Here is a 22,063-nt window from a genome sequence, read left to right on the forward strand (position 1 = left end):
CCTAATAACAAGTACAATGGGACTTGCCCTCTGCAGTGCACACCACAGTCGTTTGCAGAGTATAGATGCAGATGTAGATTCTGGTTGGGTTTGATGTAATTGTTCTTTCTTACCTCTTAGTTGCTCAGCCGCGGCCTTGAATGCGGCTATGAAAGAATTTGGCTCCTCCTTGCTTGATTATTGCTGTAAGGAAATGAAATACTTTTTGTATATATAATCTGTATATTGTCCATCAGCATATACAATGTCCATGAGCTGCTGTCAGCTCCTTCTTGTTCAACCTTAACTGTTTTTATCAGACTATGAACTAACTGTTCATGTTATGTGTGTTGATCAGAGAGAGAATTCTGTTTGTCCAACAAGAAAAGTCGATATACAAGTCTGTCCAATGAGTGAATGAATGACATAACATTTGTTTGAATAAAAATCACAAATATTGTCAAGAAATACACATTCTCTCAGGTCTGTGCTTCTGCAAATTAGGCTGGTGATAGGAATTTTTATAGTTGCGTCCATACAAGTACTTCCTCTTATGAAATTTATTGCGATCATCATCCCATATTGAACATATCCTAATGAAAATAAAATAACATTTCCACAATATTTCTGCTCAATTCTGTAACTAGTCTTACGTGTTTTCATTTGTGAGTATGTTTTGATGAAAAGAATACACCACACTATACTACAATTATTGGTGTCCAAATGATGGCTGTGTACCTTTTAGGTGCTGTTGTGGTAAACACAATTGAACAGTGTAGTTGATAAACATGTTGTGTGATATTTTGAGATACCTTTTGATAAGCCTTTTAGTCTACTCCAGTGTACTATGAGAAAGCTGAAATGCAGCTGATGCATCAGATGTTACAGCTTGGAATACTGCCACTCCTTAAGGAAACTGTACTCCATATTTCAGTTGCATAAGACTTGATCATGTTGAAGCCCTCTTTGGAGAGTGATGGGGACCACCATTTCCCCAGCCTGCAGGTTTGCCTAATTATTTGTCCCTCTAACATATTGGTATAAGGTTGGTTGTAACCTATGTTTTATGATTCTCTGTGTACATCATGTATCTATTTGTACTGAAGAAAAATGCAAGTCTGAAAGCGTAACTGTTAAGCTTCTTGTTTACATACGAATTGCAGGTTAACACTTCCCACACACAGGGTACAGTTTCTTTAGCCATATCTTCTTTACAGATGAATTGCAAGTTAACACTTCACACACACACAGGCTATAGTTGTCTTTAATCATATCACTGTCAATACTGTAGTTTCAGTATAAAATCTCACCTATGCAGATTTTTAGCCTTATAGTTGTTGTCTGGCATACACATTCTTACAGTTCTTGAGGTATGCAAATATGATAATGTGTGCTGAAGAATGTGAGGTCTCTCCCTCCCTCCCTACCACATCCACCTACCCTCCCTAAAGCTCATTTTCTTGCTTATCCCTTTAGGACATTACCCAGATAAACTCACACACTTCACTCTTTCACAGTTGGCTAAAGAACTGTCTCTGGTGCAAAGGATATTCTTATGACATTTAACTTGCTGCTATTCTCCAGCTTCTTAATTTTCTGTTACTTGTTCCATATGTCTGTGCTAGGAAGCAATACTTGTTACTTTTAAAGGATTGTCCATTGGAGATGCAGCAGCTTTCTAGAGAAACTGTAAATCATAAATGTCATAGATCCTTAGGATTGGCAGAAAATTTGATTAATATGAAAGTAACATCACTCATTAGACTGTCTCACATTAATCTGGGTAGATCAATGTTCTTTGTGATTTAGTAAGTGTTTTTATACTTACATATCTGTGCCACTACAGCAGTAATGTTATTTTCAAGCTTTAATGAATATGGAACATTGTTCTCAGTCATGTTTACAACAACAGTTATGTATTAAAATGACAGATGTACAATTATATACACACAAAAAGGGTGACAATGTAGATTTATGAGTATAGGAAAGCAGCTGAAATCAGCTGATCACAGTATAAATGACAGTGATTGTATAATAGCCGTGGTGGAAAATGGAATTGTCTTACAATAAATTTATGGCTGTGGCACCCAACATGGAAATAACTGATTGTCTTAAGACTTGTATATGTGTCATGAGAAGCTCACCGAGCAAAATATTAGACAGCCGTTAACAGACCGCACTGATTGCCTTGGATGTACAGCCTGTACCAGGCACACTCACCATAAACGTAAGTCATGGCACAAGTGGTGTGTATGTGTCTGTTGGTTTTATGGAATGAGTGCAATAAACTGGGTAGACATAGATACGTTACAGAATTTCTGAAAGGAGCAGTTGTGTTTGGATGCATCTGTGACTGCATCATGAATGAAATTGCCTTATTTGTTGGTGTATCAACATGGACTGTCTGATAGAGATCAGAAATGAGATCCGTATACTTGTTGCGTATACTTGATCTTAACTGACCAGTGACTCCTGTGATGTCATTTCTGAACATTTGTCACCTGAGTTGGTTGTTGGCTACAAGAGGACAAGTACAACTGCAGTCTCATGGCATTCCTGCTACATGTGAAACTATGTTGAAAGAAATTTCTGCCATTAAACTGTAATTTACTGTTCATTTATTTCACACAGTCAAAATTTTGGCTATCTAGCCTTTCTCAAGTGCAAGTTGAAATGTTTCAAAATGTCTGACCTGTCTGAATGACAAAAGCAACCGTGGGCATACCAATATAATTACTAATCAGTCAGCAGTGAATATTGGTCTGGTTATACATACTTTTATATATGTAGAACTGTTTTGAAAAATGCTGTAAATTTACTTTAATATTTAATACCTGTTCAGAGAATGCCTTAACAATTAGGTTTGCATGTATACAGTTTCAAGGCATTACTGAGTCTATGTCGATAGTACCAGAAAATGTGACCTGAGAATGAAATGCAATTTCTAACTGATGATTATTTGTTGAAATATATTACAGAAATGAGTGGTAAGTTGCCATGACCACATGGCAAAAATGCATAAATCCAAGTTGCCATGACCACATGAATACAGAAATAGTGGGTGTTTTTTGTCTTATGGATATAACAGTGACATTGCTCTGTGTTCAGTTTTCGTGTGATGTAGCACATACGTCATATGGTATTATATTTTGGGGTAACTCTTCCCATTCTAAAAGGATATTTTTGGCTCAGAAATTGGCGGTTCGGGTAATAAGTGGTGTAAGTTCATGAACCTCTTGTTGATCTCTGTTCACGAGTCTGGATAGTTTGATATTGGCCTCTCAATATATATATATATTCCTTACTATCATTTATTGTTAACAATATTAGCTTATTCCCAAGAATATGCAGCTTTCACTCGGTTAATACTTGGCAGAAATCATACCTGCATTTGGATTGGACTTCCTTAACCCGTGTGCAGAAAGGTGTGCAGTATACTGCTGCACCATTTTCAATAAGCTTCCACTCGAATTCAAAAATCTTAGCAGTAATCCACGCACTTTCAAATTGAAACTGAAGCGTTTCCTCGTGGGTCACTCCTTCTATTCTGTCGAGGAGTTCCTTGAAAAATTAAGCTGATTCTTATTGTATTGTTGATTGCGTTTATTTAAACTTATGGACTGATTTTTTTGGGTTCAGAAACATTTATTTTTATCTGTTATCTCTTATTACTTTCATGTTGTAATTTCATGTACTGACAAATTACATGACCCTAGAGATTTGCTCCTCAATATGGTCCTATAGAACTTGACGTGTAAATAAAATAAAATACGTTTTCTCATGGTAGAGATGGAATAAACGAGAATATAACTAATTTGTTTCCATTGGATGAAATCTGTATGTTTTTCATCTGAAGCATGGACTGTAGCATGAAACTTATTCCAGATATCACTTCTTGTCTAATGGAACACGTTTCTAATTATGTACTTTGCATCAGTTAATTTTCATCTGACATCCTCCACAGTTTCACACAACATAGCTTCGTTTAAGGCAACTGATCCTGAGAAGGTCATTTTGCCTTGTCAGTGCTATTTTTCAGTAGCAAGATCATGTACTCATCTTCTGTACTAACAGTAATTCACGACTAGGCTTACACTCCTACATGCTTCAGTAAGAGAGAACATGTCGAGGAATATGGGGAAACCACAGTGCCACAGTTCTCATACTTGTCATACACACATAACTACACCGAGAGTGAATAAAGCCTGTTTGCATTGATGTAACAGTGACACCTTGATTTGTGAAGTGTATCACCCTCAGCATTATACCGATACTCACTCCGTTTCTAATTTCTACTGTCTGACATGTGCAGTAGGTGGTATATCACTCACACCAGTGTAACACAACACAAGAAATGTTGTCTCAAAATGATAGTAAACGATAAGAACTGGAGACAAGTGTCTTGTCAATGGTAACTGTATTTAAAATTGACAGGAAATGTTGCAGTCAGTGAATGCATATCCATCTCAAGCAGTTTCCAAGTGAACTTTGCAAATGGAAGTGCACAAGTTGACTGGAAGAGTGTAGTGTTGATGTGTCAAGTCGTGATTTAGTCTCTTTTTAAATGATGCAAGTTTTCAAATGTACTACAGCCTTTTACCCACAGTGTATGGGTATGAAGATAATTCTGGAGCTGGTTCTGTGGTGTTTTGGAGATATCTTTCATACCATGACTTGTGCCCTCTTTTCAAGTCACTGTGAATGTGAACAAGGATTTTCATTTCACCAGTCTTAATGGCCAAGTGTTGCCATTCTGCAACCTTACGATCAGTGCGCTGTGTACTCACTCATTTTCTGGAAGGACGACAGCTGTTCACAGGGCTGTATGCATATGTTCCTGGTTTGACGAGTACTCAGACACCATATTGCACTTTGAATAGCCCACTAAATTGCCTCATCTTAATCCAGTAGAAAATGTCTGGAACTATTTAGAAATGCAGGTGAAATGTAGCAGTTGACATCCCCACCACTTGGTAGCTGTACTGGATCTAATCACCTATGAGGAACTTCAGCTGCATATGGTATACCTTAAGGAACTTATGGACAGCTTTTTGCTCTGTACTCTGTAAATGACTTTCTTTCAACTTTAAGTGATTCATTAATTTATGAAAGCAATAAATGTACTTTGATTGTTGGATGTACCATGAGTATTGGGGCATTCACAATTTGTATTTGGATTCAGTATTACGTTTCATAGCAAATTAGGGCAATCATGGTGGGCAATAAGATAGTAAAAATGAATGTAATAGTAGGAAAATCAGTATTTGTAGGTGGGCAAATTCACACACAGAGCAGGTCAAATCAAGTTAGTTCATACTGTGGTCACATATCTCCCTCTCTACCTCCCCACCCCCCCCCCCCCCCCCCAATCTTCATCTCTCCTATTTCGCTCCATCCCCATTGTTTTACTTTACTCCTTGTTTCACTTGTGCTTATCTGTAGACATTGCTAGACATCTGAGGACTCGTGCCTTTTATTAATTTGTGCCTAGTTGATATCAACTTCCGTTAACATTCAATACTGTGTACAATTGCATTGTTGTTTTCATTGTTGATACTGTTTCATTTTGGCTATATATGATTGCAGCAGTAGGTGTCATTGAAATATTGTGATAACATGTCCCAGTATAAGCCAGATGTTTTTTAGATTACACGAAACATTAAATATTCAGTAGCTTCCTGTGACTCCTGATTTCAAACACACTCATTATGAAAAGTAAGGACTGTTAACCCAACATTGCCCCCTCTCTCTCTCCAGCAGCCTTCTGTGTGGAATGGGGCTTTCTTCTTTTCTCCCAACACTCCTCTGTAAAACTGGCCAAGATAAAGTGGGTGCATGATATATGCTTAGATGAATTATAAAATGTTAGCTGCCATCTGTAAATTTGGAATGTAATGTATATTCATGGATACTAATTTGTTTCTACATTTTTCATATTAGGAATTATTCATCAGGAAAGGACATAATGATCTTTGCACAATAAAGAACGGTGGAAGTGAAAATGTAGGTATCTATTTGGATATATTCAGTAGATTTGAGGTTACCCTCAAGAGTAAAATTATGTGGTGATGGGAAACAAGTTTTGCATGTGAAAGTGAATGAGAGTGAAGTTTTGTAGATGCAAAGCAAATTTTTCAAGTATTCAGAGGTGTGGTAGTTTAAACGATAAAATAGTCTAGCCATGATGTCACTTGAAATGATGGACTCTGTAATTCGAAGTTATTAGTGGATTTGAAGTTGATGCATGTCATGTTGTTTCTATTAATATAGAAATGGATTACTTGTATTAGATGTCATAACATTGTGCGGCGAGTCCCAGGAAAGGCCTACTCCACGTTTGAATTTATTCTTCCTGGAAGGGAAAGAAATCATTTTTTTCCTTGCATTGAAAGACTTTTAGCATTTAGGAAATAAAATCTTTTTAACATATCGAAACTGTCTGATGTGTTTCGACTTTTTTCGTCTGTCAAGTTAATGAACTGATTTGTGAAATATGTTATCCAATGAATTTTCTGTTACGTTTTGATAATACAAGCTCATTACATAAGTTAGTCTTTGGTGTCTGTTTAAATTTTGGTATAAAATTTGTATTTAATCTATAATTTTTGATTTAAGTCATTTCATTAACCTTCACATAGATGGATTTGAAATACTCAGTTTGAACTGATGACCAATCCAAGAAAAGTGCAAGTGGTAGTGCTGTTATTGGTATGCTTTTGTGAGACTCAATAGAAGGATCACGAGAGGTGCATTCAAAGAAATGCAATTTTGGTGTGTTAGTGCCATTGCCACCATGTTCATATTTAAATCACTATTTACGGCACTTCATTCAGCTAAATAAATGTTTCTTGCCATATCAGATTGCTTTATGCACCGAGCTTTCAAAGACTTCCCCTGTCATCATCATCATGAGTTACTGGTCATTCTAATACTACATGTTGTCATTTTGAGTGTAGTTAACTGAATTATGTCATGGTGATGTAACAGAATAACATATGATAGCAGAGATTATATTGATGTCTGTGATGGAGAAACATTGGTAGCGATGCTGATTCAGTTAGGTGATGGATAACTCAGCTTATTTCTTTGTAGCCTTTCAGCATTGAGCATCTGTTTCCATGCACTACCATCTAACAGAATCAACATTGCAACTAATGTTCCTCAACAGCAAAATAATCTCTGGTAGCATATGGAAGTTTTGTGACATCTCCCATTACTTAATTTGCTCAACTAAATACAAAGCTGGATAGAAACGTGGAATGTATGATCTACGACTGTTTGCCCGTCAGCCAGGAAATTGTACTCGGCTGCTATTCTTTTGTCCCCAGACGGTCACCTGCTACAGGTTTTTTGTTATGAATGTTGATGATGCAATTAAAGAAAAGGGAACAGTGGGAAAACTGCAGATCAGCAATAGGCACTAATTGAATTTAACTCCAAATATATTGAAAAATAAGGCACAAACGTGAGGCAGGCCTGTCACACAGTTTTTATTGAGTTCATTCACAAATCTGAGTGACTTTGTAAACTGACACCTTGCTGTAGGACAAGTAATAAAATGGAAGATCCATCAAGATAATGGAAACTAAGCAAGAATTCATCCAGTTGTATTGGTACTAACCTGTTTCTAGTCTTCTCTTCTCGATAGGACCACAAGTTCCTCCCTCAAAACTGAATATGTTTTTAGGTACTGAATGTTGTTAAACAATAATGGACACAGCATCACTGTTTTTAGTTTCCCTTGTTCATACATTTATTAAATTTTACTTGACTTCATCAGTGGGTGCCAGCTTCTTAACTCTTCTATTCATATATCGCAAAACCCAGGCTAACCCATACATCAGTGACAGTTCAGGGACAATACATCATAGACCTCATCCTTCCATTACTCACAGTTCATAAAAACGTACTTATGTAAGTACAGTTCTTTACTTAAATCATTATAAAGACGTTTATTGCAACACAGGTCAATAACACATCTATAAAATGCAGACTAATAAAATTTAGTTCTTGTTCATATTACAAAGATACTGAAGGACACACAGATGTTAATTGAGACAATTCGGTTGACAGACTGAGTTCCATACATTTCATTAATAAAATGAGATAAAAAAAATGACTTAATGTTGTTCAGTAACTGAATGATGCAGAGGCCTTACAACAGAATGGTCCATTAAGACATGTCGAAACCTACGCTGGAATTGTTACACAGGAAGAAGTCAATGAAAGAAACCCACTGCCAAAATTTTAGCTGCTAAGAGGAACTGCAGCTGTTTTGTAAAAAATGTTGAACTTACACATTTTTGCCGTATGAAGAACAGCTTATAACAGCCCCTTATACAGCCCTGCCTGCCTAGCGCGCAACTTGGCAAATCACTCACGCAGTACCACATAGTGGAATTATCCGGAGTTCACAGACACAAATTTTAAGCACCTAAAGCCTGGTTTGCTATGGAGCAAATGGAAGCAAACTTGTGGCGAATGAGTATTTGCAGAAAATTCACTAGCATTTGTTTGTGTATGGATAGAATTGTTTATACCAGAGGGAATGAGAGAACATGAGGTAGCGAACATTGCCTATGAATGCTGTGTCATTAGTTTTTAATTGAATGCTGTGTTATTAGTTTTTAGTTTCTGGAGCTAATATTCGTCATACAGGATACAACTCTATCTTGTTAGAGCCACAATGCGAAACTTTGCTATTCAGTGAGGATTATTTTGCTTGGCGAGCGCACTGTTCTTGACGGAGTATGCAAAATGGTGTAATGAAGGAAGAATTTAAGTGTCTCAATTTGTATGGAAGTGTGACGTGTGGAAATTGTGCACTTTACATGGAATTGCATCTCCATCTCTCTTTAGCAGTGGTCCAAAATGTTCCTTGTATGTCGGTTGCTGTTTGTTCCCTAGCTTCTCAATACCATTGAGGGGAAATTTATAAACAGAACACTAATTACCAATGTTGAGCATAACATCAAGAGATGACACAGCCAGCGTTTCCACTATGCATGTAAGGTCTAATGGTCATATAATTTTTTCCCCTAAAACAAAAATTGTCAAATTGCAAAAAGCATGCACTTCATGATCCAGAGAGTGTGGGATGAAATCCCGTTCAAACCACAACTTTTTCACTATGATTTTTAACCGAGCATACACTTCTCACAGATATTGGAGTGGCCACAAAAGACATGTTTCAGATTCCACATTAAACTGTAAGTCTCCATTTTCTGATTAGGAAATGGGAGAAGGTTAGGGACACACAAGTAGGTGCAGTGGCGCCCAGTTGAAAGACATGCACGATGCCTACTGGGTAAACCAGACAAAATTCTCTTTTACTTCTACTTGTTAGCTTGTTTGCTCCAGTGAAAACCTGGCTTAAACTACACAAACACTTTTTGGATAACTTCATATCGACAGTTCAATTCTTGCACATGTAATTGTGGCTAGCAGAAAAAATAAAATCATGGCAGTGTTTGATGCCAGAGACGACTTCCATCAATGAGGACTTGTAATTTATTGAAATGAAATGTGTCTTGCAGTACTACATTTTATAACAGTTCCTGTAGGCCATTCCTTATAATGATGTTTGAATGCTGTACACTTGACTATCAGTGAAGCTGTTCTTTGTTTATTCCCTGTAGTTGTCACTAAAATTTGAAGTGTCTATTGAATGACAAAAACAAACATTTTTCTTGCACCAGGCACACCAGACAAAGGAAAAATTGATGCAGTCAGGCAATTCACAGTAACCAATAGTTTTTTTGATAGCTGAGTAGTCGGCGCAATGGAATGCCATGCAAAGGGACCCAGGTTCGATTCCTGACTGGGTTGGAGATTTTCTCTGCTCAGGGAGTGGGTATTGCATTATCATCATTATCATCATCTCATCCCCATCGACATGCAAGTTGCCGAAGTGGCGTCAACTAAAAAGACTTGCACCAGGTGACCGGTCTACCTGATGGGAGGCCCTAGCCACACAACATTTCCTTTATACAGAACTGGGATGGAGAGGGAAATGGTCCCGGCTGTTGTTCTGCATACCAGGAATACTTGATCAGATTTGTAAAGTGTGCCGAAGAAAACTGGTAATGCAGAAATGATTGGAGCTTAAGAATACTGTTCCGCTGACGAACCTGAAATAAGAGAGAGCTATCGGAAATTACGTTGGCTGATAATTTCCTGAAAAATGCTTTCCAATGATGAAAAAGTTCATTATCGAGAGGATGAATTGTACTAGTAGTTCCAGGTGGAATCCAGATAAGATCTACAGATTTTGCATTGTCCTCAACAGAAACGGGAATCATTATGTCCAGACCATTAAACCAACAAAAGAAATGAATTACTTTCTGCAGCTGGTAGGAGTACGTTTCAAATGAAATGTTGAAAAATATTCTTTCCCATTTTTCCAGGTTTTCATACATCAATTACAAGATTTTTGCAACTAAACTGTCCATTTTTTATTTTTGGTCCTAATTTGCCTTGCGGTTCTTGAAGACAGATACACAAATGCGGAAACAGTAAACCACTCATACTTATCACTGACATCATCATATATGAATCTGTCATTGCATTCTTTGATTGGGCAACCAACTCCGTCTTTTTTTTTTTTCCCCCACCCAGAAATGATAAAGTAGGATGTGCACACAGTTCTTTCACGAAACCTTACTGGTCACTGTTTTAAACATGAGTTGCTGAGATAGTAGCTAGTTTGGTCTTTACATCAGCTATGAATTTCTCTATAGCATTGTCTATCACTGGCAGCTGCTCTACACATTTACGTGACGTACACTTGGTAATTTTGCTACTTCCTATTCTGTACCATTCTTGAACCTGCTTATACAGGGCCACAAAGCCTGGAAATCAGCAATGTTCATGTCAGATGCAATTCGGAGGTCCAGTCTCAGATCTCTTACCAGCAGTTCTAAATCTTTTGAACAGTTTTTCATTCAGATTGTTTCGGGTTTCCGTTTGGCACATATTTCTTTCTTCATGTAATTCATTCTTTCATTTGTACAGTTCACGCTCCGATTTTACGAAACAAAAACATTTTTGCACACTACGTAACTTCCCTCCATTATTTAACCAATGCGTGCCCTTTCTTTGTCGCCAAAAGCTGTTGCAGTACGTGTTTCTTTTTAGGCTTGGAAGGTATTTTTCTTCAGTACTGTCATTGACACAACTGACGTCGTCCAGACCACAATTCATGAAATTGTCACAGTTATTTCCAATTTTGGTAACGAATCCACAATTTCAAATGAAATGTTGATATATCATTTGAATGAATGTCAAGGAAATCAACTAACAAATGACACATACGTACGTCCTCAGGAGAAGTAGGTGATTTCAGCTGGAAACCACGTTCTTCATATTTCATCATTGCTAAATTGAAAACGTTAATTGGGTTCTGCATTACTGTGACCCGGGAAGAAAAAAACAGGTACTATTACCAGGCAAGCCTTACAAAAGCACAATAGATATTAATTTAGCTTTATCTGTATTGGCAATAATTACCAATACGGCAAAAAACAACTGATAATTTGTAATAGATGTTACTTGAGGGGCTAATTCGAGAGAATAGTAACAGTCTACTGTAGTGTCAGAGAAATTCTCAATGAATGGTAACCTGAAATGTCCTTTACAAATTACGATTGGGTTGTGTCGTGGTTCCTGTTTACAAATGTACTGCTGACCTCCCCTGTGTGTGTGTGCCTCGTTGCACACACACACAGTTGCTACAGCATCATTAGGGGTGTACGTTTGTATCATCGTCTGGCGCGCTACGAATTTGGCAATTTTCAGCTATTTTCTAAAATTTTGACAGTGCATTTCTTTTGTTGTCTTCTTCCTGTATAAAAAATTTCAGGGTAGGTTTTGACATGTCTTATTGGGTCATTCCCTTGTTAGCACAACTGACTGCAAGTGCGGACCGAAGATTTTTGGGGAGGACAGTGTATTTGTAGACAGGCAAAAGAGAATCTTATGATTTCAGTAGATATAATAATTTATAAAATTGTGAGGTAAGAATTTAGAATAGGTAACAGAACTCTTTAATATGCCTCTGCTGTAAATTATCTATTTACAAATGTTTAACATTGTGTTTATGTATATAGATTCTTAATTAATGACATAACTGCATACTGAAGGGTGTCACACAGTAAAGGAAAATTAAGCAGCAAAAGTAGAATGTGGATACTGAGAATTTAACAAGTTGATTTGTTCAAGAAAAAAAAAATTGAATATGTCTGAACTTACTTATAATTATCTGCCAAGTCAATTAGTTTTTTGGATGCACAAAGATAGTTACTGGGGAAAAAAAACAGGATTCAGGACTTTCTGCTAAATGCTGTAAATTCCGTCAAAACTAATTATTAGCTCACACAACTATCTCCATTAGATGCTGTTTTAGTAATTTCAGTTACACATTAATTTTGATGAACATGGTTTAAAACAAAACAGATTATCTCTATAATCAATAGGCTAAAAATGACCACTTGAATAATAAATCAGTGAGATATATTGCACTTAGAGCACTGCAGTGACATTGAGTATATGTTTAGCATGTTTAGTCACACACTGTTGAAATATAAAAGAAGAAAATAGTTAGTGACAGGACTATAATAAAAGCAGATGGAGAGGATCCAACTTGCTGTGTTTCACAGTCCCTAGAGAGAGACTGAGAATTGCTTAACTGAGATAAACCAGGAAAAGGGAAGGTGTTAGCCATGAGTTTGGAAACACAATCACAAAGAAGAAGCTGTTATGACATTGCTTACTGTGTTACTGCTGGTGGAATTATGATGCCGGATGCTCGCACTGCAAATGTTGTGATTATATTGTAGAAACGAATGTAGTTGCCGCAAGCATCCTGTCATGTACTAGTCAAAATGGACCACCTTCACACAAGGCTGCTCCCAAGGTAATGGGGAAAAAAACCAGTGGCAATGATTACTATCTGCAATGTAAAGATGTCCATGATCTGTAACTGAATGGGCTTACAGGGCATCATCATCTCCGTGCTTTTGTGAACATGGGTGTCACACTGTAATGTGCATCCACAGATAACGGAAAGGTTCGTGTAGGCAACATGATGGGGGTGAAGGTGGAATAGCTGCCGCCTCCGACCAATGGGGTGGCGCGTCCTCTTGTGCACAAGTTGTCACCTATTCTCTGAATGCTGGAGGTATTATCCCTCTTCGATGGTTTGGCTGCAACTTAGATTCGGATGTAAGGACCCTAAACTTTACGGATTTTTCCTGTGTTGGATACTTCCTAAATTAATTAAATGCTGAATGTGAAAATTACTTTGCCCCACCAATTGATGGTCCTTCAAGCAAGCAAGTCAACAGTGGCATCTGTTGGCTGGAAGAAATTGATCTTATAACATAAAATGATTTTTAATTAATTATCAGTTAGGTCTGCAGTTACTATGAGTGAACTCGGAATTTTCGGAGCAACTTGAATCTGTGATTCCAGTTATTAAATTAATATTTGGTGTTCCTTCTTTGTAATGGGGACAGGACTGGACAGGAAAGCTGTTATGGCTTTGCCAACTCCGTTGTGTACCTTCAAAAAGCATCCGTTTCACCACGAAAAGTTCCATTTTCATACTTTGCTCGGTTCTGCAACTATTGCAAATTTTTCATACTTCTTATTTTTCAAATCTCATATGATTTCTTTGTAATTGATGACAGAAGAATAACTGTACTTCTCTTTTCCTCATAAAGGAAGAAGCAAACTCATGAAGAAGCACGGAGATTACAGCAGATTCAAGATGAACTTCAGAAGCTGGATATGTTGCTGAGCAATGATGTTGCTATTCTCAGGAACCAAATTGAAGAAGTGAGCCTTGAATTCATGGAAGCACAGTGGGTAAAATTGTTTCATTAATGTTAATTTATATTTATAAATATTGCAATAGAAAAAAAAGTGGGTGGCAGTCTGATGAAAGTGGACAGTCTACATTAAAAAATGTGTAGGTGCATCATGGAAAACTGTACTGCATGGAGAAGGCTTTAGTTGGCATTGATTATAAAATGATTTAAATAATGAAACACCTTTCAAGTTACATATTTTTTCCAAGTGTAGCACAATATGTTTCGAACATTTATTCTTATTGTCAAGTGTAGATATTTACATAAGTATTATTTATGATTTTTATATGTGTTTTCCCAACTCTCTTACATTGTAATCATCTTTTTGAGATCATACTGCAGTTTGAAAACTGGAAAAAATAAATCTTGGGATTTTTTTTTTTTTACATCTCACATTGTTTGTTTCTGAACTCAAAAGATATTATAGAGAGATTATGACAGTATGATTTCATAGATTCAAGCATATAAAATCACAACAATGGGCACAATTTCAAGGTCTACTGAGGGGGGGGGGGGGGGGGGGGGGGAAGTTCCATTGAACAAAAACGACACGGGGTAGTAATTCGACACCCTTAAGGAAACTGTAGTGGTTTATGACTTCTCTAGCTCAATGATAGACAAAAAAAAAAAAAAAAATTAACAGAAATTAGTGAAACAATAGAAAAGGTGAATTATCAACACGGGAATATACCAAATCACACCTAAAACTTGCTCAAGCTATTACATAGGACACACAGTGGGAGGAACTTTTGTACTTGACACACTGAACATCTCAACTGTTACACGCATGTAACCAGTTCACAAAATCATCAGTAGTGGCACACACCAAAAATGCTGGCCACCCAATCAGAAATGTCAGGAATCACATGCAGTGGATTTAATGGAGAACTGGAAATTTTTGTACGTCATGAAAAAGGTAAAGGTGAAGTTCTGCATTCTGGCCCTAGATGGCCAATTGGGCCTGACCAACTGCTGTGTCATGCAACTGCCAATGGCGTCATTGGATGCAGTATGGAGGGAAGCTCACCACGCTCCCTGTTGTTGTCAGGTTTCTTGACCTTGAAATCACTACTAAATGCTTGAGTTGCTCCTCGTTTGGCCTCACAAGGCTCAGTGCACCCTGTACCAATTCTCCCAACAAGGAAAATTCCATGGCAGTACAGGGAATGAAACTTGGATCCTCTGCATGACTGTCAGCTGCACTAACCAGTCAGCTATGGCCGAAAAAGCATCACAAGAAGCAAAGAGGAAAAAATTATCAATGGTAATCTAGATAGTGAATCATTTAATTTTTTCATCTTTTTCTCCAATATGTAACAACTATGGTAAACTCCATAAATATGTTCATTTCTTCAGAATCTCTACCCAAAATTTTCAACAAAACACAATATAAGACATAATCAGTAATTTAAAAGTTGGTAATAGTCAGTATAGATAAAATAAATGTGTAGGTGAGAAACATTATGTAACTAATGTAATCCACAGGAAATGTAACATCTCTGACTGCATCCACGCTCTCTGAGAAACTGTACTGTCATAATAGTTTTGTAACATCTTTTGATTTCAAAAACAGTGTCGTGGTGATTTGTATGTGTGTGGTACCCTTGTAGTAGAGGAGGCACAGAACCTGTAAATAGACAGACAAGAATACTATTTCTAATGTTATTTTGTAGAAAGCTTCCATGATTTGTTTTGTCTGGTCTTCCGATTGCTATGTAACCTCAAAAAAAAATGACTACATGCTTGCAAAAATTACGTGTATTGTTTGTTAAGTATTTGCTCTTGACTGTGAGACTAAATTTTCAAAACAAAGTGTTCTGTGGATGAAAAATTACAGAAGTAATGCAGTGTTTCATATCTTGAACATGAATGACACTGTTGTAGGTTTTTCAAAAACATTGATTATGATGAATGAAATTAAGGTTGTGAAATGGTTGATTGTGAATGGAAGTTCTGTTTTTAAATATGTGAAGTATAAAAAAGGGAAAAGGTTTGACCTTTCCAACCTTTTATCACTTTTTTCCCGTCCCTGCTGTTTCTGCTACCTTCCAAATATGAACTGTTTCTACAAATTTGCAAATCTTTATCAGCTGTAATCGTGTATACAGTTTTTGGTGAATGTCTTTTAATCTGTCATTGCCCCTATCATAAGTGCTTTTCTTCAGAACCTCATATGATCTGATTTTTATTGAGCCCAGAAATTCTGTTGCATTTTGTTACACATGAATATGAGACAACTCATAATTACAACTTGTAATAAGAGAAAGCAAGAGTGACATCTGTGTAACAAAATAAATGCACTAAAATGGTAAGGAAACATTTAACTTTGTTATTTTAAACTCATAACAACAAAACACATACTAAGAGAACATTTAATTTGTTTAGTTTAGACTCACGGTAAAAAAAAAATAATAGTTACGTCGATAGGATGAACTAAATCAGCTATAAACCTCTGGTACGAGGAACGTTCAAAAAATTTTGGAACTTTGTTGACAAAATTTTTTGTGGTTACCTTTTGCTTGTTGTTCATGGTCTCCTTTGAAATACTCTCCCCCACAATTACACTGCTCCCAATACCATTTCCACTTCTGGAAGCATCTTGCTGGATCGCACAAAACATTGTTTGCGAATTTTCTTTTATCTCATCTATCGTTGCAAACCTTCAGCCTTTCAACGGGGTTTTCAACTTTGGAAATAATAATAAAAAAAGTCCGCTGGAGTCAGGTCTGAAGAGTACGAAGGATGAGGCAGCACAGTGATTTCATTTTTTGTCCAACAGGGATAAATGCTTGGGTGCATTATTGTGATACAAGAGCCATGAATTAATTGTCTTTCCATATTTAAGGCCGTTTCCTTCTCACATTTTTTCCAAGCATTGTAACATATCTCGATAGTACCATCAATTAACAGTTTGCCCTGTGAAATGAATTTTGTTGATATTCCTGATGTTTGCATCGTCAGTAGAAGTCAAAGGGTGTTCTGAAAAACTGTCTTCTGTAACTTCCGTTTGGCTATTTTTAAACCAAGTGAATCATTCATAATACCGAGTAGGCTTCCTGCATCGTTTGATGGTGTGTGTCTGTAATGGTTTTCTTGAGTTTCAAGCAAAATTTAATGCAGACACATTGCTCCTCTAACTCTGCCATCTCAAAATTCGCAATCTGTGTGACATAACATTCTACTCAATACAGCACTGAATAATAACTAACAGACGCACAACAGTGAAACTTCCAATAGTCCCACATTAGACAAGTGCGTGTGGAGGGTTGCCAACCACATGTCACTCCAACTCACCGTTGGCGTGAAATTACAAGTGTTCTGGAATTTTCTAAACAGACCTTGTACTTAATAAAATATTCAGCTCACTTATTTTAGACAGTAATTCTTGTGAAGTAACATTTTTACTTTTGATCTGAATAATACTGTATCCAGCTTTAAGCGTTTGGGTAGCTTGTTGTGTGGGACAACTTCCATGTACTAAACAATGCTGTGTCCTTTACATAGCCGTTGAGTGATTATGTAGTTGGAATGACAGGTATGATGGTGTTTAATGTGTCTCTTTTTTTGTAAAGATGTGTGAATTTTCATGGATAATACATGAGCTCGTGAATATAAGTAGAGGGTGCTGGCAGGGTATTGGGCTCTAGAAATAGATGTTAGTGGCAAATGAGAGAGGCACTGCCTCATTAACTTGACTGTTCTCTTCTGCATAGTAAATATCTCTCTCTCTATGTGAGACAACCCAAAACGGAATGCAATACATGAGCACTGAATGTGCAAATGCAGAGTATGTACATTTTAGAGTTTCAGTCCCAACTATTTAGGACCTTTTATGTATAGCAAAACTGCTTAGTCTATTTTCTTTTTTACTTATGTCCGAGTGTAAAGTGCCATCTATCCACACCCAAAGGAATTTAGTGGTTACATCTTGGCTTATAAGCACATTTTACAGATCTGACATATATCCTTAATGAAACAAGATGTGATCGGTGAAAATTTATACACACAGATATGTTTTTACTCAGTAACAGTTTGTTTTTAACCAATTTACCAACTTTGAGCTCAGTGATCTGAATACCATGTATTGACGTTATCAGTAAACATTACTGGTAGACCCTTCTGAATGTTTTGGGACAGATCATTGATATGTGGACCAAGTGTGGAATAGTGAGGAATGCACTGTCTCATGACCTGCTCTTTTGACTGTATCCTGCTACACTTTTGAGGTGATTATAATTCTTTGTGCTCCATCTGAGAGAAATGACCTAAACCAATCATTGCATGCTCCCTTAGTTCCACATTGTATCAGTTCCCCTGTAAGTGATGCATGGTTGACAAAATCAGAGGACTGTATGGCATTGAGGAATACTGTGCTTTCTGTCAATGAGTGGACTATCAACTGAATAGAGAAATGAATATAGGCCCACATTTATTGATCTCCCTTGTCAAAGGCATAGCTGATGAGAGCTGAATAAACAGTTGCTTTTAAGAAACTTGATAACATTTTCGTTTACTGCTTCCTGAAAAACCTTGGATATGCTTGACAGGATCTAGATAGGTCTGCAGTTATTAACTTCACTCTTGTCACCTTTTATAAAGAAAAGAACTGCTTATGCTGTCCTGAAAATTTCAAGGAATTGCCCCGACATCTAGGAGTAGTTTATTAAGTCTGATGGGGTTATAAGAAATATGTTAGATGATTTGTCTGTGTAAGTGATTGGGTACACCATCAAAACTATGTCAATGTGAGTTTGGTTTGGGCTGTATGAAGTGCTTATTAGATATTTCTCTAGTGTCAGTGATAATATTATCATCATACTCAATGTATGTTATTGAGTGACATTTGCTTTTCTTACCAACTGTTTTTATTTATCTTTGTATTTATTTATTGGCCTTTATTCATCTGAGGATCATCTCACAATTATATAGAATTTGTCAAGATAATGAAATGCCAGTCAGTAGGCCCAAGTCTAATACTCAACCATAATCATTTTCTGAAAAGTGACAAAGTGCTGTAGTTATCCTCTTACATTACTATCCACTACTCTCAAGTCCACTAAGCAATCTTTAAAAGTGTAATATGCGTTACAAGTGAAGAATATTTCAGCTACCTTTTCAAACAAATGTGTTTTAGTAATCTTTTTCATTTCTTTTGGCAAATTATTGTACAATTTTATCCCCTGATTTAAAATTCATTTTGAGTTTGTTTGTTTTTCCCGGGCTAAATGCATCTAAACTGGCTCTTGTTCCAATATTATGTGAAGCACTATTAGTGCATTATTTAGTAATAATTCCACTGATTTGCACCACAGCTTGGTGGTGGTGGTTGTTGGGATGTTTAAGGGGGACTAAACAGCTAAGGTCATCAGTCCCCCCACAGCTTGGTATATGTACTCACCAGGTGCTGTAAGGATACCCAGTTTTTTGAATAGCTCTTTACATTGGACCTGACTACTGCCATCAGTTATTTTTCTTTGGCACTTTCCTGCAGTTTAAAAACTGTGTCCATCTTCTGTGTCTTCGATCCCGAGCAAAGAATCCACAGCCAAGAATTAAGTGTATATCACCAGAAGACATTGGCTTTTACAAACTAGTGAAACAGCATAAGGGCATAGCATGCTGATGGCATTCTTTTTGCCAGTATCTTTGTATGTTCATGCTGACAATCGGTGTTCATCCCTAAAAAGTTCATATTTGCTATACAATTTATAGATTTGTCATCTATGTTTAAAGTGACAGAGTTGCTTCTTTTCTTTATGCTGACATGCATACTGTCCATTTTCATTATGTTCAACGTTAATTTATTACATACTGCCCAATTGTAAACATCCTTGATGGTTGCATGTGCTTGCTTCAATAGAGGTTCCGATGTTACATCAGCGACCACGATGTTGTTGTCATCAGCAAAGAGAACTACTTCCCCATATCTTACACTGTCGTGAAAGTTATTGATATATGTTAAGAACAGAACTGGATGTAATACACTACCCTGAGGAACACCGATGTTTATATATTTCTTGTCTGAGAATTGTTTTACTAAAAAATTATCAGCAACAGTTGTGTGAACAATCTCCATCTTTTGCACCCTGTTTTCCATGTAATACTGAAAGCAGTCATTTGCTCTACCTCTTAAGCCAGTGCTTCTAGCTTCCTCAATAGTATTTTATGGTCAGCAGTACCAGAAGTCATGAAAAAGTCTAAGAAAAAGCCTGTAATTCAGTCATCCGTATCAAGAGTTTCAAGCATCACTTTTGTGAATTCTGCAGTGGCCTATATTGTACTTATTCTGTTTCTGAATCTAAACTAGAGTTTGTTAAAGCGATTGTATTTACTCATGTAACTTGTCAGTCTGTCATTGATAACTGCCCACATGGCTTTGGACTATTCCTTGAATTGATTATAAATTGCTGATTGTACAGTTTCTCAACAATGTGAATAATCTTATCGAGATATTTTTATATAGTCTCAAATAGTCATAAAACAACTTATTGTTTGTTGACCTGCTGTATCTACATCTACTTACATACTCCACAAGTCGTCATACGGACGGTGCGTGGTGGAGGGAACCCTGTACAACCAGTTGTTTCTTTTCTTATTCCACTCGCAGGCAGAATGAGGGAAAAACAACTGCCTAAATGCCTCTGTATGGGCCCTAATTTCTCATATCTTATCTTTGTGGTCCAAATGTGGAATGTTTGTTGACGGCAGTAAGATCATTCTGTAGTCAGCTTCATATGCCGGTTCTCTAAATTTTCTCAATAGTGTCATTCGAAATTAATGTCTTCTTCCCTCCAGGGATTCCCACTTGAGCTCCCACAGCTTATCCATAACACTTGCATGTTGATCAAACCTACCAGTAACAAATATACCAGCTCGCCTCTGAATTGCCATGATGTCTTCCTTCAATCTGTCCTGGTGCAAATCCCAAACACTCGAGCAGTAATCAAGAATGGATCTCAGAAGCATCCTGACTTTGGCCTACTTCACTGATGAACTACACTGTTCTAAAATTCTGTCAGTAAATCAAAGTTGACCATTCGCCTTCCCAATCACAATCCTCACTTGCTTGTTCCATTTCATATCTCTTTGCAACATTATGCCCAGATATTTTAGTGATGTTACTGTGTCAAGCAGAACACTAGTAATGCTGTATCTGAACATGATGGGTTTGTTTTCCCCACTCATTCACGTTAACTTACATTTTTTTACACTAAGAGCCTACTGCTATTCATCACATCCAACTAGAAATTTTGCCTAGGTCATTTTGTATCAATCTACAGTCACTTATCTTTAACACCTTCCTGTACACCACAGCATCATCAGTGAAAAACCACAGATTGCTGTCCACTCTGTCTGTCATGCCATTTATGTTATACATAATAGCAAGAGTCATATCACACTTCCCTGCAGCCCTCCTGATGTTACCCCTGTCTCCAATGAACACTAGCTGTTGAGGACTACATCCTGGGTTCTATTACTTAAGAAGTCAAGCCAGTCATATATCTGGGAGACTGTTCTGTATGCATGTATCTTCATTAACATTCTACAGTGAGGTACTGTTTCGAATGCTTTCCAGAAATCTAGAAATATGGATACTGCCTGTTGCCTTTCATCCATAGTTCACAAACTCAGAATATACTCTAGAATTCTGCATTAAACTGATGTAAAGGATATTGGTCTGTAATTTTGCAGGTCCATTCTTTTACCCTTCTTATATACAGGAGTCACCTGCATTTTTTTCAGTTGCTTGGCTCTTTGCACTGGTTGAGAGATTAGTGATAAATGCAAATTAGATGTCAGTGATGTAGAGTACTCTTTGTAAAACAGAACTGGGATTCCATCCGGACATGGCAACTTATTTGTTTTCAACTCTTTCATTCGTTTCTCTATGCCAGGGATGGTTATTACTATGTCATCCATATGGGACTCTGTGCGTTGGTCAAACGACAGTACACGTATATGATTCTCCTGCATGAACGTTTTCTGAAACTTAGATTATAAAACTTCGGCCTTCGTTTTGATATCTTGTACTGCCAAACCAGACTGGTCGATGAGTGACAATGGTAGCCTTATACTCACTTAGTGCTTTTACATAGGACCAGAATGTTTTTGGGTTCTCCGCTTTATCTTCAGCCAAGGTATGATGGTGGTAACTGTTCTATGGAAGCAACTATGTAATTTTTTTTTTAATTTTTGTCAAGAAATTTGTATTTTTA

General features: G+C 37.0%; 1 protein-coding gene across 1 annotated transcript in view; it reads left to right on the forward strand.

The window, feature by feature from the left end:
• The window catches only part of LOC126268696 (RAB6-interacting golgin), a 49,824-nt gene that overhangs the window by 16,065 nt on the left and 11,696 nt on the right, over positions 1–22,063 (forward strand). Inside the window, exon 4 of the mRNA XM_049973931.1 lies at positions 13,701–13,841. Coding sequence (XP_049829888.1) covers positions 13,701–13,841 — 141 coding nt within the window. The remainder of the gene's footprint in view (positions 1–13,700; positions 13,842–22,063) is intronic.

Source organism: Schistocerca gregaria, chromosome 1, assembly GCF_023897955.1.
Source record: "Schistocerca gregaria isolate iqSchGreg1 chromosome 1, iqSchGreg1.2, whole genome shotgun sequence".
In the NCBI taxonomy this organism is placed as follows: Eukaryota; Metazoa; Arthropoda; class Insecta; order Orthoptera; family Acrididae; genus Schistocerca; species Schistocerca gregaria.